Source organism: Trichomycterus rosablanca, chromosome 14 (genome assembly GCF_030014385.1).
Source record: "Trichomycterus rosablanca isolate fTriRos1 chromosome 14, fTriRos1.hap1, whole genome shotgun sequence".
Lineage (NCBI taxonomy): Eukaryota > Metazoa > Chordata > Actinopteri > Siluriformes > Trichomycteridae > Trichomycterus > Trichomycterus rosablanca.
In genome coordinates, this window is record NC_086001.1 from 20,770,472 (window position 1) to 20,794,157 (window position 23,686).

General features: G+C 38.7%; 2 protein-coding genes and 5 non-coding genes across 7 annotated transcripts in view; 5 read left to right on the top strand and 2 right to left on the bottom strand.

Moving 5' to 3' along the window:
• Positions 1-526: 526 nt before the first annotated feature.
• The window catches only part of LOC134326185 (zinc finger protein 585B-like), a gene marked incomplete at its 3' end in the record, with an annotated part of 34,091 nt that continues 10,931 nt past the window's right edge, over positions 527-23,686 (bottom strand). The window contains exon 3 of the mRNA XM_063008378.1: positions 527-1,747. Coding sequence (XP_062864448.1) covers positions 527-1,747 — 1,221 coding nt within the window. The remainder of the gene's footprint in view (positions 1,748-23,686) is intronic.
• trnak-cuu (transfer RNA lysine (anticodon CUU)) lies at positions 6,772-6,844 on the top strand. Its single transcript has one exon. It is a non-coding gene; the product is annotated as a tRNA-Lys (tRNA).
• Positions 7,060-7,133, bottom strand: trnan-guu (transfer RNA asparagine (anticodon GUU)). The gene has a single exon. It is a non-coding gene; the product is annotated as a tRNA-Asn (tRNA).
• Positions 8,300-8,371, top strand: trnaa-ugc (transfer RNA alanine (anticodon UGC)). Its single transcript has one exon. It is a non-coding gene; the product is annotated as a tRNA-Ala (tRNA).
• On the top strand, positions 8,557-8,628 carry trnat-cgu (transfer RNA threonine (anticodon CGU)). The gene has a single exon. It is a non-coding gene; the product is annotated as a tRNA-Thr (tRNA).
• On the top strand, positions 9,086-9,157 carry trnaa-ugc (transfer RNA alanine (anticodon UGC)). The gene has a single exon. It is a non-coding gene; the product is annotated as a tRNA-Ala (tRNA).
• On the top strand, positions 19,876-21,551 carry LOC134326915 (zinc finger protein 271-like; the record flags this gene model as incomplete). The annotated part of the gene is made up of 1 exon (XM_063009023.1): positions 19,876-21,551. A coding segment is annotated over one exon (1,350 nt), but the record flags the coding sequence as incomplete, so codon positions are not given.

Genomic DNA, 23,686 nt, shown 5'->3' on the forward strand with positions numbered 1-23,686 from the left:
GTATTTCCTAAAGATACGTCCAATGGGAAGAAGGTAAATTATAAATAGTAGAGGCCCCAAAACAGAGCCCTGAGGGACACCACTAATGACAGGAGTTACTGTGAACATACTCTGTACAAGTCTTGAAATGTATGAAGAAATCCAATCAAGCACAGTAGCACTAAGACCAATATATGCTAGCCGATACAATACCTTTTATTTTCAATTCACTTCCACTATTAACTGATAGCATTCACTTACATCAGGCTCTAAACCTCCTGGTTCTACCCACCATTCACTCCACTATACATAATCACATTATTTCCCAGTAATAGTTTAACCTAAAGATTTATACTTTTATTATTACTATTTACTTATTAATGTTTACTGTGTAATTAATTACCTATTAATTACACAGTACAATTCATTCATTGCTAACCATTTCTCCCCAACACTGTGAGCATCATTTCTAAAAAATGTGAATGCGCTGGTGTTTTTTGAGATTACTCTGTATATTAAAACTCTTTCCACACTGTGAGCACTGATATGGTTTCTCTCCAGTGTGAATGCGCTGGTGTATTTTCAGATCACTCTGTCCATTAAAACTCTTTCCACACTGTGAGCACTGATATGGTTTCTCTGCAGTGTGAATGCGCTGGTGTATTTTGAGATGACTCTGTCTATTAAAACTCTTTCCACACTGTGAGCACTGATACGGTTTCTCTCCAGTGTGAATGCGCTGGTGGGTTTTGAGAGCACTCTGTATATTAAAACTCTTCCCACACTGTGAGCAATGATGTGGTTTCTCTCCAGTGTGAATGCGCTGGTGTTTTTTTAGATTACTCTGTCCATTAAAACTCTTCCCACACTGTGAGCACTGATATGGTTTCTCGCCAGTGTGAATGCGCTGGTGTTTTTTGAGATTACTCTGTCCATTAAAACTCTTCCCACACAGTGAGCACTGATATGGTTTCTCTCCAGTGTGAATGTGCTGGTGTGTTTTGAGATTACTCTGTCCATTAAAACTCTTTCCACACTGTGAGCACTGATATGGTTTCTCTCCAGTGTGAATGCGCTGGTGTATTTTGAGATTACTCTGTACATTAAAACTCTTTCCACACTGTGAGCACTGATACAGTTTCTCTCCAGTGTGAATGCGCTGGTGTTTTTTGAGATTACTCTGTACATTAAAACTCTGTCCACACTGTGAGCACTGATACGGTTTTTCCCCAGTGTGAATGCGCTGGTGTATTTTTAGATCACTCTGTCCATTAAAACTCTTTCCACACTGTGAGCAGTGATATGGTTTCTCTCCAGTGTGAATGTTCTGGTGTCTTTTCAGATCACTCTGTCCATTAAAACTCTTTCCACACTGTGAGCACTGATACGGTTTCTCTCCAGTGTGAATGCGCTTGTGTGTTTTAAAAGCACTCTGTCTATTAAAACTCTTTCCACACTGTGAGCACTGATATAGTTTCTCTCCAGTGTGAATGTGCTGGTGTCTTTTCAGATCACTCTGTCCATTAAAACTCTTTTCACACTGTGAGCACTGATACGGTTTCTCTCCAGTGTGAATGCGCTGGTGTATTTTGAGATGGCTCTGTCCATTAAAACTCTTTCCACACTGTGAGCACTGATACACTTTCTCTCCAGTGTGAATGCGCTGGTGTATTTTGAGATGACTCTGTCCATTAAAACTCTTTCCACATTGTGAGCACTGATACGGTTTCTCTCCAGTGTGAATGCGCTGGTGTAATTTGAGAACACTCTGGAACCTAAAGCTCTTTCCACACTGTGAGCACTGATATGGTTTCTCTCCAGTGTGAATGCGCTGGTGTATTTTGAGAGCACCCTGGGTACTGAAGCTCTTCCCACACGGTGAGCAGACGTTTCCTTCTTCCTGTGTGGGACTGAGAGAGGTGTTAATGCTGACAGTACCAGAGGACGTTTGCTGATTACTGGAGCTTCTGGTGGGCGTCAGATCCTCATGTTCAGTCTTAATCTTCACCAGAGTCTCATATTTATCATGGTTGCAGCTCTTGATGTGATTGTGGAGGTGATTTTGGGTTGTAGAGGAACGTGGACACGAGGAGCAGCAGAAATCCTTGTTCAGTTCTGAAGCACAAAATAATTAAATACATTTATAACATTATAAATAATCAATACATTTATAACATTATAAATAATTAAATACATTTATAATATTATAAATAATCAAATATATTTATAATATTATAAATAATCAAAAACTTTATAACATTATAAATAATCAAATACATTTATAATATTATAAATAATCAAATACATTTATAACATTATAAATAATCAAATACATTTATAACATTATAAATAATCAAATACATTTAAAACATTATAAATAATCAAATACATTTAAAACATTATAAATAATCAAATACATTTATAACATTATAAATAATCAAATACATTTAAAACATTATAAATAATCAAATACATTTATAATATTATAAATAATCAAATACATTTATAATATTATAAATAATCAAATACATTTATAACATTATAAATAATCAAATACATTTAAAACATTATAAATAATCAAATACATTTATAACATTATAAATAATAATATACATTTATAACATTATAAATAATCAAATACATTTATAACATTATAAATAATTAAATACATTTATAACATTATAAATAATCAAATACATTTATAATATTATAAATAATCAAAAACATTTATAACATTGTAAATAATCAAGTACATTTATAACATAAATAATAAATACATTTATAACATTATAAATAATAAAATACATTTATAATATTATAAATAATCAAATATATTTATAATATTATAAATAATCAAATACGTTTATAACATTATAAATAATCAAATACATTTATAACATTATAAATAATAAATACATTTATAACATTATAAATAAACAATTACATTTATAACATTATAAATAATCAAATACATTTATAACATTATAAATAATCAAATACATTTATAACATTATAAATAATAAATACTGTTAGTAATTGTTAAACTGAGATCTGATGCTAAAGTCCTGTAACGTGATTCATCCTGCATTCATCATTTCCTGCTCACACTGATCTGCATGAGCACAATACAAGCTTTCACTGTATGATGCTTCATCCCAGGTTCCTCTGATTCTATTCAATCCAAATCTTATTTTACTCAAGATAAAAAATATCTTACTGAGTTCATCTTTATCTTCAGGTTCTTCCTTCTTCACAGGCTTCATCTGGAAACCTCCACACTGTTGGTCCTCTGGGGTGAGGTGTTCCTCAGAGGTGACGTGTTCCACAGGGATTAAAGATCCTTCACCTGAAATTCATCAATATGTGAAGAAGAAACTCAACAACTGGAGGAAACTGAAGGTTGTGGGTTTAGTTACCACAAATAAATACTACTTAGATTTAATCCAGACTGGAAGTATCAGCACTTCTACACAGGACAGTACGGTACAGTACAGGTTCTAATCCCACTATCCACATTCTCTTATTATTTCTACTATACTAACCAAACTGTACTGTACTAACATGGCAAATTGCTCCACATTTACTTACAGAAGTAACTTCCATCTTCTTCCTCCTCCTTCTTTATTAGTTTCTCTTGGAATCCTTCATTTTGTAGATCTATGGGGGTGACGTGTCCCTCTTCTGCTGACTGCATTATTAAAATATCTGACAGGCAGACGGACAGATAGACAAATGTACTTTATTCCCTATTAAAGAGAAATCCAGGAATATTCTTTCAGACTGTTTTAACTGTTTATTTTTAATGCTGTGAGGCTGTAAACAGAGTGAAAATGTTGAAACTATTGTGGGACTGAGCAGCATCAGACAGAAAAGACTTCTAATAGAACTTTTTGGGTTGGTTTCACAGACAGGGATTAAGCCTAGTCCTAGACTACACAGCATTTTGAATGGAGATTCTCTATTTAAAGCTAAATGTAGTCCTGGACTATAAGCCTTAATCCCTGTCTGGGAAACAACCCTTTGAGTTTGGTGGAAGTGGTTTTGTGGACCAAAGTGAAATGATTAAGTCTGATGTTCTTTACATCTAGTTTCTCATCCACTCCCAATAACAGTGCTGTACTAATACTTTTAACTTTTACTATAAACCTGTAAAACAACCTGTAAACAAAGCTACAAGAACTCGCTGTTTCTATCAAACATTAACAACTGTAAACAAAGCTGAAAATGTGACGTGTTTATATCAAAATGTGAGATTTAATAATGAAGAAACTCTGAATCCGTTACAATCGACTGATTCATCGGTTCAAATGAATCGGTTCATCAGTACTGAATCATGTGTGATGCTAACAGTTAGCGGAGCAGCTAATAGTTTGTTTGTTTAAATAAAACTGAAGTTAAAGCTCCTCAAATCCTCACAGTGATGTTTTATTATGAACTCTAGTTTTATTATTAATTAGAATGTGGTTATAATTAAATATAAGGGTTATAATTAAATACATATTTTACTTACAGATGAGGCTCTACAGTACAAACACAGCAGCTTCTTGTTCTTCTTATGATGTTTAATGGCGGTTGGCAGAACAACTTAAGACGCACCAGCGCCACCAACTGGACTGGAGTTGAACAGCAGCTTAGCAGTAAAACATCTCCATTAGCACATCTGTATTAGTGGTGTATTAGCCCTGTATCTCTCAGCAAATGGTGAATCATTACGTTTAGTTTTTGCAGTGTCAGGTTTCCATGGTGTAATGGTCAGAGCGGTAGAGAGAACAGAGTGGCGACACTCCCATAGGGAACCGTTGGAAAGGGGGCGGGACATATTTTCTGTGCAGCTTCCGGGTTGTGGAGCTCTGTATAGTTCCAAATGTCCCATAGAGCCCCATTCATTTTTACTACTTATCAAACATTTTTAGCTGTTTGTTGCTTTGTTTTAAAAAAATAATGAATTTAATGTCATTAATATACTTAATACTGTTATTGTTTAGCATTTGCTCAGCACTAAATGTTACATGTTTATCTTAATTAATAGGTATAACTGAATTTAGCTTAGTCAGTTAAGCTTAATTACTGACACTAGAGTCTTTTCACCTAAAATTGATTAATTAAAAGTTGATTAATCAAGAGTCTTGTTACAGAAATGATAATAAAACATCAGAGCCATAATAAATCATGCTAATTTTACTTTCCTCAGGAATCCTCAGGAAAGTGAAGGGAGATTAGTTTATGTAAAAAACAAAACATAAAAAACTTTAATCTCTGTACTGTATATTGTCTCTACTACTTAATGATATCGCATGATGTAATGTATGCTAATATAATGTACTGTGTGTTAACAAGAACGACCTATTAAGTCATTATAAACATCAATCTTCCACTTCATATACCAAATTGACATTAAAGCAGATGCAGTAAATGTAAAGGCAGGTGAAGATACCCAGAAATTGTACAAATGTTTATTATTTACTGTTTAATATTTCATTTACTGCTGCCTGTCCCATATGAGAACATGACAGCGCCGGGTTTGTTTGGAACTATTGGAGGGTTACATGAACCACGTGACCGCGTAGCGGCGAGATCAAGGAGTGTCGCAACTCTCTCTATCTACGGCTCTGGTAATGGTTAGCACTCTGGACTCTGAATCCAGTGATCCGAGTTCAAATCTCGGTGGGACCTTACTGCTTTTATTTGGGGCCCCGGTGTGAGGTCCAAGATTAAGAAGCATTAGCAGTTTCAGGATGGTAGCATTCAGCACATGTGCAAGTACTACAGAGCGCTTGTGGGGTGTAGACCGCGATTACTTGTGCTAGTTGTGTCAACCAAGCAGATCACCATTCAGGAAGGTATATCAGTGCCAAAATACGAGCCAGTTTGTTCAGTAAAACTTTATAAGCCAACAGCAGCGAATAAACTTAAGAGTCATCTTAGATTACATGTTAACTTCCATCTATCCATCCAGCTTAAATACCATAAACACTACGTACAAAACATGTGGAGCTATTCTTACTACAGTAAAACACACTGAACTGACTTTTAAAGTGAAGTTCAAAATGTTGTACAGAGATCGTTCCCATCTAGTGGTGCTAGATAAATTACAGCTTGTTGCTTGGGTACAGATTTGTGACATTATTATTAAATTGTTGTTGTCGTGTTTGTTGTTATTTTTTAACTGTTCATGTTTTTAAGTGTAAAACCATAAACAGCACCGTCTATAAATAAATGAATCACCTTGTGCTTCCACTTGAGATTTTTGTTTACATGAACAATGTCTGAAATGTGACGAGCTTGATTAGTTTGTAATATGTGTTAAGATGATGAATGAACCTAAACACTTGCTTTTTAATTTAAAGTTTTTATTTATTTATTTTAGTTTCAATACAATGTGACACCAGCAAGATAAAGAAAGCAAAAATAAAGTGTCCCAAGTGTTTCTGTAACGTGTTGTAGACCTGCAATGGCGACAGGAAAGAAAAGCACAGTGTAAATATTGGACAGAACACATGATGGGTTATTTTAACTTGTTGGGTTGTGCAGTTTAACCATTGTGCTGAATTAAATACATTTAAGAAAATACAGCATTAAAGCATAATCTCAATAAAATAGGCTACAGTTTAACACTATAATACAATACAATACAGTGACAGTAAGTCTGTGTCTGTTTCTGTTGCTTATTCTGAATTGTGTTTGTTTGTAAACTGTGAATTAGTTCTTAATCTGGTCGTGATGTTAGTGAATTAAACCTACATCTCTCTGATGATCTGATCGATGAGCTGTCTGTTCTGACATGCTGCTTAAGCCCGGCTAGCTCAGTCGGTAGAGCATGAGACTCTTAATCTCAGGGTCGTGGGTTCGAGCCCCACGTTGGGCGAGTATCTTCATTTAACATCTACAGAAACCAAAAGGACGTTCTTCCACTTTGGACAGTCGGTCTCTGGTGACTTATCAGGTGGATGTTTGTGCTTGTAGGACTGTTGTTGACTGGATGTTTTCAGTTACTTATTTCCACTATTCTGTGGGACTATACATTGTTGTTGTGTCTCATATCCGTTTCATCAACAGGCAGGTTGAGCAATAATAGACACTCGTCCCTGGGTGGGCTCGAACCACCAACCTTTCGGTTAACAGCCGAACACGCTAACCAATTGCGCCACAGAGACTCACGCACAGATGTTTCATTGGATGGTACACACGAGTCACATGACTTGCTAAGGTTTACAGCAGGGTAATTAAGTTTGGCAAATTGAAATGATGGCATGTTTCTGACTTGAATGAGAGGGGCATTAAAAAGATCTCACACTTGTCAGAGACAACGTTTTGGACGTTTGGATCCACACCTGGATTAAGCCAAGATTCTGTGATTATCATCGTACACGTTTTCTGTATAGATGTTTGTGATGTTAAACTTAGTCTCAGTTCATCCATCATTTGAAAGTGACCTGACGTTCGTGACAAACAGACTCGGTAGCGGTGGTCTGTAAGGGGCTCTTTAGCCTTGCTAAGATACCGGACCGGCATCTTCGTTTTTGTCGTCTCTCCGTCCATTGTCTTCGTCGCCTTCTGTTGTGTGTGGTCTCAAGTTCGTCTCGGCTGTAGGAGAGGAGACTTAATGAGTGAATTCAGTTTCAATAATAATAATTAAAAAAAAAGTACCCATGATGATTTACCAGGTCGTTTGTTACAGTTTCCTTTCCAGTCGTACCTCCAGAAAAACCAAAACACTCAATCTGTAAAAGAAAGACACGTGCATGAATGTGATGAGGTTCTAAGATCTCTGAATATAATCCTGATCATCCCTAATGAACCCAATTGTAATTCATACAGCACATTCACTGCACTATACTGCACACCCAACATACTGACACTCACTGTTACCCTTATACTGCACCTCTGTCTGTTACTGCACCACAGTCAGTATACATACTGTAACCAAATTTATTCAGGTACTGTACACCACACACACACACACATTTTCTAATGTGGTGCTCACTAATAAAAGTCAAGAAGTTTTAAGTAAAAAAAAAATCATTTAGGGGTTTTCTCTGCTCTTAAACATAGTAGAGGGCCACTTAAGAACACACCAGGACTAAGTACATACATGGTATGGGGGTGTGTCAGTACCAGGGTGTGTCGTGGTATGGGGTGTGTCAGTACCAGGGTGTGTCGTGGTATGAGGTGTGTCAGTACCAGGGTGTGTCATGGTATGGGGGTGTGTCATGGTATGGGGGTGTGTCAGTACCAGGGTGTGTCATGGCATGGGTTGTGTCATGGGTCTCTTTTTGTTTTTGCAAAGAGTCCTGTAACTGTTGCATTGGTGCTTGTTTCGGGGGATGTAGCTCAGTGGTAGAGCGCATGCTTTGCATGTATGAGGCCCAGGATTCAATCCCCTGCATCTCCAGTAGCTTGATGTTTCACTCTGATGGAAAAAGCTTCAAGTGTGCTTCTAAAGCCTATGGTTTTAAGAACGGTCACTATCAAGCTGGCGTTCTGCTTGTTACTCTTGAACTTTAAGAATGTGCTCAGCTTCCAGTTGTTACTTTTGCAGAAGAATGTGTTTTCAACTTCCTGCCAGTTACCTGAAGCGGTGCGATGGCCAAGTGGTAAGGCGTCGGTCTCGTAAACCGAAGCTCACGGGTTCAATCCCCGTTCGTGCCTTTAACATGCATGCTCTCATTTTAAAACATGACCAATATGCTCTAGTTCACATTCCCCCTAGGCTAATTTAAGAATCACAACTCTTTTCCTAATTTCCCTTGCAGGTCTTATTTACCACATTAATGCTGTGCTTCCACACCAGCACATTTCCTCTACATAGGGATGGCAGCTTAGAGGTACTGCATGTTGTGCCTGTATGAGCTCCAGGGTGTCACAATCCCTTGAAATATCCAGGTACTTAGTCAGACTCAATCACAAGCTTGTTTTAAACTTCACCCAGCTGACTGAGCAAAGGTACAGGAGTTAGATGAATTTTGGATGGGACTTTCTATTGGCTTGCATGACATGATGGAGCTTGTTAACTGAGTGTTTAATGTATTTTCCTGCTCATGGTTCTGCTTTTCTTTTTGCAAAGACTCTCGTACCCGTTGGAGGTTTACGCTGAGAAACACAAGTCGGGAATGTAGCTCAGTGGTAGAGCGCATGCTTTGCATGTATGAGGTCCTGGATTCAAGCCCCAGCATCTCCATTCAAAAGCTTTTTAATTAGGGACCATGTCTTGCCTGTCGGTCTTATTCTCTACAACAGAGCTATCGAGCCACAGCAATCCTGCCATGTAACTAAAGGGGATGTAGCTCAGTGGTAGAGTGCATGCTTTGCATGTATGAGGTCCAGGATTCAATCCCCTGCATCCAGTTGTTACTTTTGCACAGGGACATTTTTCAGTGTTTGACCATTCTTTGCTGTGCTACCACTGCCATGGGCTAAGGCGTCGCTCTCGTAAACCAAATCTCAAATCTGCTATGGTTAACTATTGCTGGGATGTGTAACTTTGTTGCAACACAGAGGTCAAAGGAGAAGGACAAATGCCAAAAGTTTATGAACACTTTTTTATTCTATCTATCAGTTCCCCTTTTTCAGGCCCAAAAGGCCTGATCTAAATAATAAAATTGTTTCTGGGCCTGGGAATGAGATTCTGTAAATGGAAATTTAATTATTTTATTAGTTATTTGCATTAAACTTATAAGTTTCTGCTTTCTTAGTTCAATTAGCAGAGGTAGAAGAGACTTTTGGAAGGTTTCTTAGGTCCAGAGATATGTTGACCTTGACATGGGCATCTTGCTTCCGTGGGAATGCATGGGTGTCAGGACTGTGTGTGCGGGGGTGCACGCGGGGTTTTGATACGGGTGCATTCTTGTGGAGGTACGCCATGTTTCTAACAAACTGACTATTCTTGTAGTATGATAAACAAGTTTGGTTTGGGAAGTTGACCTTGAGCTGGGTTGCTGAGCAGAGTTAGCCTGAAGGGGCAGTAAGCTGGGTATAAATACTGTGATAGGGCAGACAGAGTCGCCCTTTCTCTCCTGTAAAGGCATGTGTGCGTTTGCATTGAGATTGGCCCTCAGCTTAGCTGCTTTTATCATTATCCCGGTTGTCTGTGTCAATCTTTAAGGGTTATTTTGAATTCCCACAACACATTCAGGTCAGAAACATGTGATTATTTTAATTATCCAAACTTAATTGCCCTGCTGTGAAAGTTAGCAAGTCATGTGACCCGTGTGTACCGTCCAATGAAACAGCTGTGCATGTGTCTCTGTGGAGCAATCGGTTAGCGCGTTCGGCTGTTAACCGAAAGGTTGGTGGTTCGAGACCACCCAGGGACGAGTGTCTTTTATTGCACAACCTGCCTGTTGATCAAACGGATATGAGACACAACATCAATGTGTAGTTCCACAGAATAGTGGAAATAAGTAACTGAAAACAACAGTCCTACAAGCACAAATATCCCCCTGATAAGTCACTGGAGACCGACTGTCCAAAGTGGAAGAACATCCTTTTGGTTTCTGTAGATGTTAAATGAAGATACTCGCCCAACGTGGGGCTCGAACCCACGACCCTGAGATTAAGAGTCTCATGCTCTACTGACTGAGCTAGCCGGGCTTAAGCAGCATGTCAGAACAGACAGCTCATCGATCAGATCATCAGAGAGATGTAGGTTTAATTCACTAACATCACGACCAGATTAAGAACTAATTCACAGTTTACAAACAAACACAATTCAGTATAAGTAACAGAAACAGACACAGACTTACTGTCGCTGTATTGTATTGTATTATAGTGTTAAATTGTAGCCTATTTTAATGAGATTATGCTTTAATGCTGTATTTTCTTAAATGTATTTAATCCAGCACAATGGTTAAACTGCACAACCCAACAAGTTAAAATAACCCATCATGTGTTCTGTCCAATATTTACACAGTTCTGGTTGCCAAATAACACATTTTCACCTGCATTCAGACTTTTCTTTCCTAATATACCAAAAATAGTCGCCATTGCAGGTCTACAACATGTTACAAAAACACTTGGGACACTTTATTTTTGCTTTCTTTATCTTGCCGGTGTCACATTGTATTGAAACTAAAATAAATAAATAAAAACTTAAAATTTAAAAGCAAGTGTTTAGGTTCATTCATCATCTTAACACATATTACAAACTAATCAAGCTCGGCAAATTTCAGACATTGTTCACATAAACAAACATCTCAGTTGGAAGCACAAGATTCATTTATTTATAGCTGTTTATGGTTTTACACTTAAAAACATGAACAGTTGAAAAATAACAACAAACACGACAACTATTCTGCCCCTGCTCGTTTGTGTGTGGCTACAAGCTCGACAGATAGACAACAGGTTTCCCAAGAAAAGCCGGACACCGAAATTCTCCTCAAAGCTTTACTTAAGACTCACTGTAAAACTGTAAAACTGACATACATAATATGTCTTAGTTACATTTGTTTCCTGAGTGCATTTACATGACACTGTACATTAAAATGAATAGAACCCGAATCGTTAGCTTAAAGCTAACTTCTATAGAAAAACCCATATAGATGCTAGCGGTTAGCATTTACAAAGATTTAGAACTTATTTTCATACATTAACCAAGGTTTACATCAGAGATAGTCTAAGTATAAAGTTATACAGCAACTGAACATAAAAATACTCACAGGCAAATGTTTTCCTGGCCATATATTGCAGAGCAAGAAAACCGCAACTGATCAGTCTCCTCATACAGTCCAAAACTACCCACGGGAACAATGAAAGTACAAATGAACTCTACTGCGATAAATCCTGACCACTAGGGGCCCAATGTAAATAACAGAACATCACACTCCCCGTCTGTTTATAAGTAGAATAACCTCTGAGACGGGCCTAGAATAAACCTTCTGAATACCCTTTCTGACTACCTTTACGTCCACTTTGCGGACTTTATAGTCTTTGCTGGGAATGGCGTTCACAACCACTCCAACAGGCCACTCGTTTCTCTTGACTTGAGTATCTTTAAGAAGCACAACATCTCCTTCTGACAGGTTTGGCTTGTCCACGTGCCACTTTCGCCTTGGTTAAAGTGAAGGCAGATACTCTTGACGCCAGCGTTTCCAGAATGCATCAGCCAGAGCCTGGACCTGCTTCCACTGCTTGCTGTAGAGGTCTTTGAGTTTGTACTCTCCTGGTGGTGGAGACACTGGATCAATCTTCTGAGTCAAGAGCATAGCAGGTGTCAAAACAGTGGGCATGTCTGGATCAGAAGAGACAGGAACTAGCGGTCTGGCATTCATGATGGCCATAACTTCGGACATGAGCGTGACCAGAACCTCATGAGTCAGATGGACCGTTTTTGTCTTAAGCAGCAGGGCATCCAGTATTCTACGAGCGACACCTATCATACGCTCCCACATTCCACCCATGTGTGAGGAGTGGGGAGAGTTGAATGTCCATGAGCTACCTCGGTCTTGAAGATAGGTTGCCAGTTCGGGGTCTTCGGGGTTTATTTTAAGCTCCTTGCACGCCCCGACGAAGTTCGTTCCTCTGTCAGAACGGACAGGACCACGGACAGCTATGAATCTTCTCAATGCATTTACAAAGCTTGAGGAAGACAGAGATTCAAGCACTTCAATGTGCACAGCTCTTGAAACTAGGCATGTGAAGATGCCCAGCGTTTATCCTCTGCAATGCCACCTCGAATTTGTCTTGCACTGATGAATGGAGGACCTGGGTTGAGTCGTTCAGCAGGTAAGTTTGAAATTTTTTGTTCTTCCATTCTTCCTCTTAACTTATTACAGATCACACATTTATGTATGAAGTTTGACACTAGCCTTATGCCTCCTATAATCCACAGACCAGCAGAACGGACTGTACCTTCTGTCAGATGCCTGCCCTGATGTGCGACCTGCTCATGGTAATGCCTTACCAATAATGTAGCTGTGTGGTGCTTCTTGGGAACGATTATCAGGTGTTTCTCTTCCCAGGGTATGTCAGCCAATGGGATGCGCCCTCCAACTCTCAGCAGGCCATCTGCGTCCACAATGGGGTTTAGCTTCCTCAGAGGACTGGACTTAGGGATGACATCACCCCTGGAAAGACTTTTAAACTCTTCTGCAAACACATCATGTTGGGCATTTCTTATTATTACCAGTTTTGCTTGCATCAGTGCATCCGTTTTGCTGTTCAAACTTTTCAGACAGCTTCTGACCTTGAGTATGAGCTTGGCTATAGCCCTACTGAGTGTCCTCCAACTGGAGAAGTGTTCAAATCGGTGTGACCCCAACTCACTTTCAGAAGCATTGGTTGTGAAAGCTGTAACCTGCTGTGGGTGTATATCTTTGTCTGCGTCAGGGTCTATGAGCTCAAAAGTCTCTCGTTGTGAGCAGGTGTCTCTGGACAAGAAAGCTGGGCCTTTAAACCAGTTGGTGTCTTTCAACACAGCTGCTGGCACTGAGCGGGTCTAATGGTCTGCAGGGTTGTGTTCTGAGCTGACAAAGTGCCACTGTTCAGGGCTTGTGGACCTCTTGATGCGGGCAACTCTGTTGGCTACGTATACATAAAATCTTCTACTTGTGTTGTGAATGTAGCCCAAAACAATCCGACTGTCAGTGTAGAATGTGGTCTTGTGGATGTCTATGTCCAGTTCGTCAGTGATCAAGTCTGCCATCTCAGTGGCCAAGACAGCAGCACAAAGTTCCAATCGTGGAATGGTGTGCGGAGGATGTGGGGCCAGCTTTGACTTGCCCATGAGGAATCCAATGTAACTGTTTCCCTCAATGTCTGTTGCTTTGAGGTAGGCCACTGCTGATATGGCCATAGTGAAGAGAAATGGGCACATAGGCTCTGTTTATCTGAAGCTGTTCAAGATCACAGAGTGAGTCAGTCCACAGACTGTTCTTCCTTCGCCGCTGGTAGAGGATCATCCCATTCAGCTTGTTCGGTAGACAGCTCTCTGACCAAAGCCTTCCCTTGGTTAGTTACTGGTGACTTGTATCCCAGGAAATCATAAAGGCCATTAACAGTAGACAAGATTCCCCTTCTAGTGGATGGCTTTCGTTCTCTGGAAACATGGAAGGTGAAAGTGTCAGACTGTAGGTTCCAGATAAGACCTAGACTCCGTTGTAGTGGCAAGGGGTCTACGGTTAACTCCAAATCCACTAGGTTTTTGGCCCTCTCTTCAGGGGGAAAGGCATCCATCACAGCCCGGCTGTTGGATGCTATTTTGTGTAACTTGATGCTTGACTCTGCTAACATTTCCTTTGTTCTTTTCAGGACCGAGATGGCTTCACCTTCAGTGGGAAAAGAGGAAAGCCCATCATCAACGTAGAAGTTCCTCATGATGAATTCTTTAGCTTCAGCACCATGTTCTTTCTTACCATGCAGGGCTGCTTTTCTCAGGCCATATATGGCTACTACAGGGGAGGGAGAATTTCCAAACACATGCACTTTCATGTGATACTCAGTGATACGTTCTTCCTGGACGATGAAGCAATAAAACATCTGTTGAATATCGGCTGTCACGGCTATGGCCTCTTTGCGGAAACGCATGAGGACACCCAGTAGGGTATTGTTCATGTCAGGCCCTCATAGAAGAACGTTGTTGAGGGAAAGGCCCTCATGTTTGGCGCTAGAGTCAAACACCACACAGATCTGGTCTTTTTTCTGTGGGTGATAGACACCGAAGACCGGTAAGTACCAGCGTTCTTGTTGTGGTGTCAGCACTGGAGCAGGCTCTGCTTGGTCTGCGTCAAACATTGCTTGCATAAATTTGAAGAAATGTTCCTTCATGCCTTGTTTCTTTTCCAGCATACGGCACAGGGACGTAAGACGATTGATGGCGTGTTGTATGTTGTTGGGTAGACGGGGCCTGTTTGGCCTGAAGGGCAGAGGTGCTACCCAACAGTTTGCTTCATCCAAGTAAACCTCTTTTTCCATGAGGTCAAGGAAAAGCTCATCTTCAATAGACATGCCAAGCCTGTCATCATGCTGTGTTTTTTGAAACACATTTCGGCTCAGGCTGTCTACCTCGTTACTGTGACTGAATGCAGAGACACTTGGGAAGCTGTGAGGAGGCTCAAGGCCTCCAATCTTTTCTTTTACGATTAAGCTGCTGGTGCATGGGCTGAGAATGGAGTGCTGCCCACACACCAGCACACTGGTTCTGAAGACGCTGACACCGGTTGTCCTGTGAGTTCGTCCCAGGCACACGTCTCCGATAATCACCCATCCAAGGTCGAGCCGCTGGGCGAACGGTGCGCTGAGAGGGCCGTTACACTGTTCTCGAACCTTGTGCACCTGGATCAAGTCCCGTCCGAGGAGGAGCAGGATAGACGCATCTGGGTCTACAGCTGGGATTTTATCCACCAAGTGTTCAAGATGAGGATGATGTCTGGCTACCTCTGGCGATGGTATTTCAGACCTATCGTCTGGCAGAATGTCGCATTCGATCAAGGTAGGCAAGGGAATTTGTGTGATTCCACAATGAAGTTGCTGGGACGTCGTCCTGCAGTCTCAAACACCCCTGAGCATGTCTTTAAAGTGTATGTTGATCCTTCTCCTTTAATGCCAAAGTGTTCAAAGAACTCTGTTCTGCCCAGCGACTTGTTGCTTTGCTCATCGAGAACTGCATAAGTCTTCATAGCTCTGTGTCTTTGCCCTGCAGGATACACAAGCACAAGACAAATTTTGGAGCATGACTTTGAGGTGTTAACACTGCCACAGACCTTTGTGCATTTGGGATTCACTGATGGGACAGCCTTCACTTCTTGTCGCTGCTCCCCGCCATGGTCTGTACCAGCCTGTTGTACCTCAGCTCTCCATGGGGCAGGCCCTGGATGCAGCGCTGAGAGGTGTTTGTCACTGTTACACTCCTTGCACTGCACAGGCTTGTCACAGTCTTTGGCCACATGAGTAGATGATGCACAGCACTTGAAACAGATGTGTTTTTCCTTCAGATATGCTTTTCTTTCATCCAGTGTTTTGTTTCTGAAGCCGCGACACTTTCTTAGTGGATGTGGCTTGTTATGTAAAGGGCACTGTTTGTCAGGATTATCAGGTTGGGTTGCTGTGGTGCCGCCACTGTCGGTGCTGTCAGCTGAGACTTCAGTCTTTTTTACAGCAACTGATGTTCTCACCTGATTACTGGTTAGGCTACTCTTTTCTGTCTTGGCTATGCACCATGATCCTGTTATGCTGGCAAAGCTGGGGTCATTGCGTGTTTTTGCTTGTTCACAGTCCCATCTGCCCTAGCTGCTTCGAGCTCCATGAGAATGTCTCCAAGTTCCATTAGCTTGTGATTATCCCTGACTGAAATTTTGGGAAAATCTTCAACCTTTTTGAGGAGGGCGTTCTCGATCACCTCCGGTGAGCCGTAAACATCTTCCAGTCTCTGCCACAACATCCTGAGTCCTGAATGTGTACTGCTCTGATTCTTTTAGCTTGCTCGGACGATGATGGCCCAAGCCATTTGCACAGCAGATCGAGTTCCTCTCTAAAAGAGAGCTTTAAGTCATCGACTGAGCCGAGGAAAGATGTCTTCCAGGCCCAATAGTTCTCCGGCTTGTCATCGAACTTTAGCAGGCCTGAACTCACTAACTCACGTTGCATCAGGTACTTCCCTAGGTCAGTTGTAGCCGCTGCACTGAATGGGCTGGTGTTGTACATAGGGAATGAATGTGTTTGACATGGCTGGGGAGGCCTGTATTCATTGTTGATATGGTTAACTAAAATTGTAATGGGATTACTTTACTCATTACATCCGGGAACATGTAATCTCGTTCCTCATTACTTTACTTTCACGTTACATTCTAAAACCCAAACAAATACTGTATACTGGAATCACATCTACAAACAAATTCCATTTATTTACTTTTTTTATTTAGTTTCAGAAAAATCCTCTCTTGTGTTTGTTTCTGCTTTAAAACATACACGCCATGAACCAATCAGATTTAACATCATTAAACAAGTTTATTCCTTAATTATTTGTCCTTATACTAAAGGAGCGACTCGGTTCCTTTAGTTCATTTCAAAGAGTCGTTCAATAAAATCGGTTTGTTCGGAAACGACTCATCACTCATCACAGTAACTGTAATGTCATTACAAATATTTCACTGTAACGCGTTACATGACTTCGTTACAGATAAAAAGTAATCACGTGACTGTACCGCGTTCCCCCCAACACTGTAGCTGAGAGATACAGGGCTAATGGAGATGTTTTACTGCTAAGCTGCTGTTCAACTCCAGTCCAGTTGGTGACGCTGGTGCGTCTTAAGTTGTTCTGCCAACCGCCATTAAACATCATAAGAAGAACAAGAAGCTGCTGTGTTTGTACTGTAAAGCCTCATCTGTAAGTAAAATATGTATTTAATTATAACCCTTATATTTAATTATAACCACATTCTAAATAATAATAAAACTAGAGTTCATAATAAAACATCACTGTGAGGATTTGAGGAGCTTTAACTCCAGTTGTATTTAAACACACAAACTATTAGCTGCTCCGCTAACTGTTAGCATCACACATGATTCAGTACTGATGAACCGATTCATTGAACCGATGAATCAGTGGATTGTAACGGATTCAGAGTTTCTTCATTATTAAATCTAACATTTTGATATAAACGCGTCACATTTTCAGCTTTGTTTACAGTTTTTAATGTTTAATACAAACAGCGAGTTCTTGTAGCTTTGTTTACAGGTTGTTTTACAGGTTTATAGTAAAAGTTAAAAGTATTAGTACAGCACTGTTATTGGGAGTGGATGAGAAACTAGATGTAAAGAACATCAGACTTAATCATTTCACTTTGGGCCACAAAACCACTTCCACCAAACTCAAAGGGTTGTTTCCCAGACAGGGATTAAGGCTTATAGTCCAGGACTACATTTAGCTTTAAATAGAGAATCTCCATTCAAAATGCTGTGTAGTCTAGGACTAGGCTTAATCCCTGTCTGTGAAACCAACCCAAAAAGTTCTATTAGAAGTCTTTTCTGTCTGATGCTGCTCAGTCCCACAATAGTTTCAACATTTTCACTCTGTTTACAGCCTCACAGTATTAAAAATAAACAGTTAAAACAGTCTGAAAGAGTATTCCTGGATTTCTCTTTAATAAGGAATAAAGTACATTTGTCTATCTGTCCGTCTGCCTGTCAGATCTTTTAATAATGCAGTCAGCAGAAGAGGGACACGTCACCCCCATAGATCTACACAATGAAGGATTCCAAGAGAAACTAATAAAAAAGGAGGAGGAAGAAGATGGAAGTTACTTCTGTAAGTAAATGTGGAGCAATTTGCCATGTTAGTACAGTACAGTGTGGTTAGTATAGTAGAACTAATAAGAAAATGTGGATAGTGGGATTAGAACCTGTACCGTACTGTACTGTCCTGTGTAGAAGTGCTGATACTTCCAGTCTGGATTAAATCTAAGTAGTATTTATTTGTGGTAACTAAACCCACAACCTTCAGTTTCCTCCAGTTGTTGAGTTTCTTCTTCACATATTGATGAATTTCAGGTGAAGGATCTTTAATCCCTGTGGAACACGTCACCTCTGAGGAACACCTCACCCTAGAGGACCAACAGTGTGGAGGTTTCCAGATGAAGCCTGTGAAGAAGGAAGAACCTGAAGATAAAGATGAACTCAGTAAGATATTTTTGATCTTGAGTAAAATAAGATTTGGATTGAATAGAATCAGAGGAACCTGGGATGAAGCATCATACAGTGAAAGCTTGTATTGTGCTCATGCAGATCAGTGTGAGCAGGAAATGATGAATGCAGGATGAATCACGTTACAGGACTTTAGCATTGGATTTCAGTTTAACAATTACTAACCGTATTTATTATTTATAATGTTATAAATGTATTTGAGTATTTATAATGTTGTAAATGTATTTGATTATTTATAATGTTATAAATGTATTATTATTATTTATAATGTTATAAATGTATTTGATTATTTATAATGTTATAAATGTATTTTATTATTTATAATGTTATAAATGTATTTATTATTTATAATGTTATAAATGTATTTGATTATTTATAATGTTATAAACGTATTTGATTATTTATAATATTATAAATATATTTGATTATTTATAATATTATAAATGTATTTTATTATTTATAATGTTATAAATGTATTTATTATTTATGTTATAAATGTACTTGATTATTTACAATGTTATAAATGTTTTTGATTATTTATAATATTATAAATGTATTTGATTATTTATAATGTTATAAATGTATTTAATTATTTATAATGTTATAAATGTATTTGATTATTTATAATGTTATAAATGTATGTTATTAATTATAATGTTATAAATGTATTTGATTATTTATAATGTTTTAAATGTATTTGATTATTTATAATGTTATAAATGTATTTGATTATTTATAATGTTATAAATGTATTTGATTATTTATAATATTATAAATGTATTTGATTATTTATAATGTTATAAAGTTTTTGATTATTTATAATATTATAAATATATTTGATTATTTATAATATTATAAATGTATTTGATTATTTATAATGTTATAAATGTATTTGATTATTTATAATGTTATAAATGTATTGATTATTTATAATGTTATAAATGAATTTAATTATTTTGTGCTTCAGAACTGAACAAGGATTTCTGCTGCTCCTCGTGTCCACGTTCCTCTACAACCCAAAATCAGCTCCACAATCACATCAAGAGCTGCAACCATGATAAATATGAGACTCTGGTGAAGATTAAGACTGAACATGAGGATCTGACGCCCACCAGAAGCTCCAGTAATCAGCAAACGTCCTCTGGTACTGTCAGCATTAACACCTCTCTCAGTCCCACACAGGAAGAAGGAAACGTCTGCTCACAGTGTGGGAAGAGCTTCAGTACCCAGGGTGCTCTCAAAATACACCAGCGCATTCACACTGGAGAGAAACCATATCAGTGCTCACAGTGTGGAAAGAGCTTTAGGTTCCAGAGTGTTCTCAAATTACACCAGCGCATTCACACTGGAGAGAAACCGTATCAGTGCTCACAATGTGGAAAGAGTTTTAATGGACAGAGTCATCTCAAAATACACCAGCGCATTCACACTGGAGAGAAAGTGTATCAGTGCTCACAGTGTGGAAAGAGTTTTAATGGACAGAGCCATCTCAAAATACACCAGCGCATTCACACTGGAGAGAAACCGTATCAGTGCTCACAGTGTGAAAAGAGTTTTAATGGACAGAGTGATCTGAAAAGACACCAGCACATTCACACTGGAGAGAAACTATATCAGTGCTCACAGTGTGGAAAGAGTTTTAATAGACAGAGTGCTTTTAAAACACACAAGCGCATTCACACTGGAGAGAAACCGTATCAGTGCTCACAGTGTGGAAAGAGTTTTAATGGACAGAGTGATCTGAAAAGACACCAGAACATTCACACTGGAGAGAAACCATATCACTGCTCACAGTGTGGAAAGAGTTTTAATGGACAGAGTGATCTAAAAATACACCAGCGCATTCACACTGGGGAAAAACCGTATCAGTGCTCACAGTGTGGACAGAGTTTTAATGTACAGAGTAATCTCAAAAAACACCAGCGCATTCACACTGGAGAGAAACTGTATCAGTGCTCACAGTGTGGAAAGAGTTTTAATGTACAGAGTAATCTCAAAATACACCAGCGCATTCACACTGGAGAGAAACCATATCAGTGCTCACAGTGTGGAAAGAGTTTTAATGGACAGAGTAATCTCAAAACACACCAGCACATTCACACTGGAGAGAAACCATATCAGTGCTCACTGTGTGGGAAGAGTTTTAATGGACAGAGTAATCTCAAAAAACACCAGCGCATTCACACTGGCGAGAAACCATATCAGTGCTCACAGTGTGGGAAGAGTTTTAATGGACAGAGTAATCTAAAAAAACACCAGCGCATTCACACTGGAGAGAAACCACATCATTGCTCACAGTGTGGGAAGAGTTTTAATATACAGAGTGCTCTCAAAACCCACCAGCGCATTCACACTGGAGAGAAACCGTATCAGTGCTCACAGTGTGGAAAGAGTTTTAATAGACAGAGTCATCTCAAAATACACCAGCGCATTCACACTGGAGAGAAACCATATCAGTGCTCACAGTGTGGAAAGAGTTTTAATGGACAGAGTGATCTGAAAATACACCAGCGCATTCACACTGGAGAGAAACCATATCAGTGCTCACAGTGTGGAAAGAGTTTTAATATACAGAGTAATCTCAAAAAACACCAGCGCATTCACATTTTTTAGAAATGATGCTCACAGTGTTGGGGAGAAATGGTTAGCAATGAATGAATTGTACTGTGTAATTAATAGGTAATTAATTACACAGTAAACATTAATAAGTAAATAGTAATAATAAAAGTATAAATCTTTAGGTTAAACTATTACTGGGAAATAATGTGATTATGTATAGTGGAGTGAATGGTGGGTAGAACCAGGAGGTTTAGAGCCTGATGTAAGTGAATGCTATCAGTTAATAGTGGAAGTGAATTGAAAATAAAAGGTATTGTATCGGCTAGCATATATTGGTCTTAGTGCTACTGTGCTTGATTGGATTTCTTCATACATTTCAAGACTTGTACAGAGTATGTTCACAGTAACTCCTGTCATTAGTGGTGTCCCTCAGGGCTCTGTTTTGGGGCCTCTACTATTTATAATTTACCTGCTTCCCATTGGACGTATCTTTAGGAAATACAAAAATTTTATTGTTATGCAGACGACACCGAGCTATACCTGTCCACTGTGCTCACGACTACTCTTCTTCCTCCATCTCTCTCTGATTGTCTAATAGAATTAAGAACATGGTTCTCTTACAATTTTCTCACATTAAATGCTGATAAAACTGAAATTCTTCTTATAGGTAGAAAATCTCCTCTCTCTAAATCTAACAAATTCTCAGTGATGATGAAGGACTCAGTCGTCTCTCCTTCCACTCACAATCTTTCATTTCATGCACATATTAACAATATCACACGATCTGCTTATTTCCATTTACGTAACATAAATAGTCTACGTCCATTCCTTTCTCCTAGAAGTGCTGATGTTCTTGTTCATGCCCTGGTCACATCTTGAATTAATTATCCTTTTTGGTCTACCTCATATGGGAGCTAGAGCTTTTAGCTACTCTGCCCCACATCTCTGGAACTCTCTCCCTCCTGACATTCACACCATTGATTCAATCCCTAGTTTCAAAACATGCCTTAAAACTTATTTCTTTAAACTCGCCTACCCTTAATCTGTCATTAATTATGTACTGATGTTTTGTATTGTAAGGTGTCCTTGAGTGTTTTCAAAGGCACCCATAAATAAAATGTATTATTATTTTTATATGTTGGCACAGATGTTACTTATATAACTTGTGTTTCACACATTTTCATTGTTTGGCTTATATAACTTGGTACAATCAGTTTTGTACAATCTGATGTTTTCATATACTTGAGCAGTTTCTACAGTCTGGGCAAATGGCCACCTATCCAGTCTAGAATTAGTATTGTTATGGTAATTTATGTGTCATTTATGTATGTTGCTTGTTATTGCTTGTTTGCTAATAAAATATCTACATATTGAACCTTAATCCTCGGTCTCATTATTGATTCCTGAAAGCTTCTGTCCTGTTTTTAGATAAATAAAAACACGTCCCAGTCAGTGTACTGAAGAGCAGAGAAGGCTACCGCTAGCCAGGTCTTTACCTGTTTTAGTTCTGGTTTGTAGCGACTGGTGAGTGGTCTGTACGCTGGAATCAACATAACAGAGGTGTGGTCTAAGTAGCCACAAAGTCCACATAGGAGTGAGTAAACTGACCTTGTTCAGCTCACGTATGGCACTGAGGTAAAAGATATTTGGTATAATAAGAACATCAACATTTTTCAAGGTTTTGTTGGTTCATTGGTTAAAAAAGTCTCCATATAGATATTATATCATTAATTACACTTAGCCCTGATTGCTCTGTGTTCAGCTGTATTGAGGATATTGACATTTTCCTCAGGCATGTTGTTACATTTTAACAAAAAGCATCCATTTTTTGCTGAGATAACAATTACTACACTTAGCATTGTTATTGTACTGGAATTCTGGGTTCAGCTAGTAGTGATATCATAATATATCAATTATTACACTTAGCATTGATTGATAACTGGAATTCTGTGTCCAGCTCTGTTGAGGATATCAACATTTTCCTCAGTTCTGTTGGTACATTCGTTAAAAAAGTCTCCATATTGATAATATATCGCTAAATACACTTTGAACATTGATAGTTTGTTGATATTCTGTATTCAGATGTATTGGGAACATTAACATTTCACTCAGGTATGTTGGTACATTTAAACAAAAAGTCTCCATATTGCTAAAATACAGAGGTGGAAAAGGTACTAAAATATTGTACTCAAGTAAAAGTACTATTACTTTAATTCAATTCAATTAATAAAATCTACTCAAGTAAAAAGTAACTCATTTAAAATGTACTCAGAGTAAACGTTACTGATTACTTTTTTAATGGGGGAGGGGGTCTCTCCTGTGAAATGCAAACAGGACAAGTGGATATAAATCTCACATAGTTAGTTTAATTAAGATATAATAGAATAAAAACATGTTGATAGAACACTTAAAACATTTAGGGATGTGTAATGTGTTATTTTAGTCCCATAAAACTTTTTTAAACTGTATAACCACTGAAGTTGACATTGATTGTGGATTCTATAGACCAGCCTTC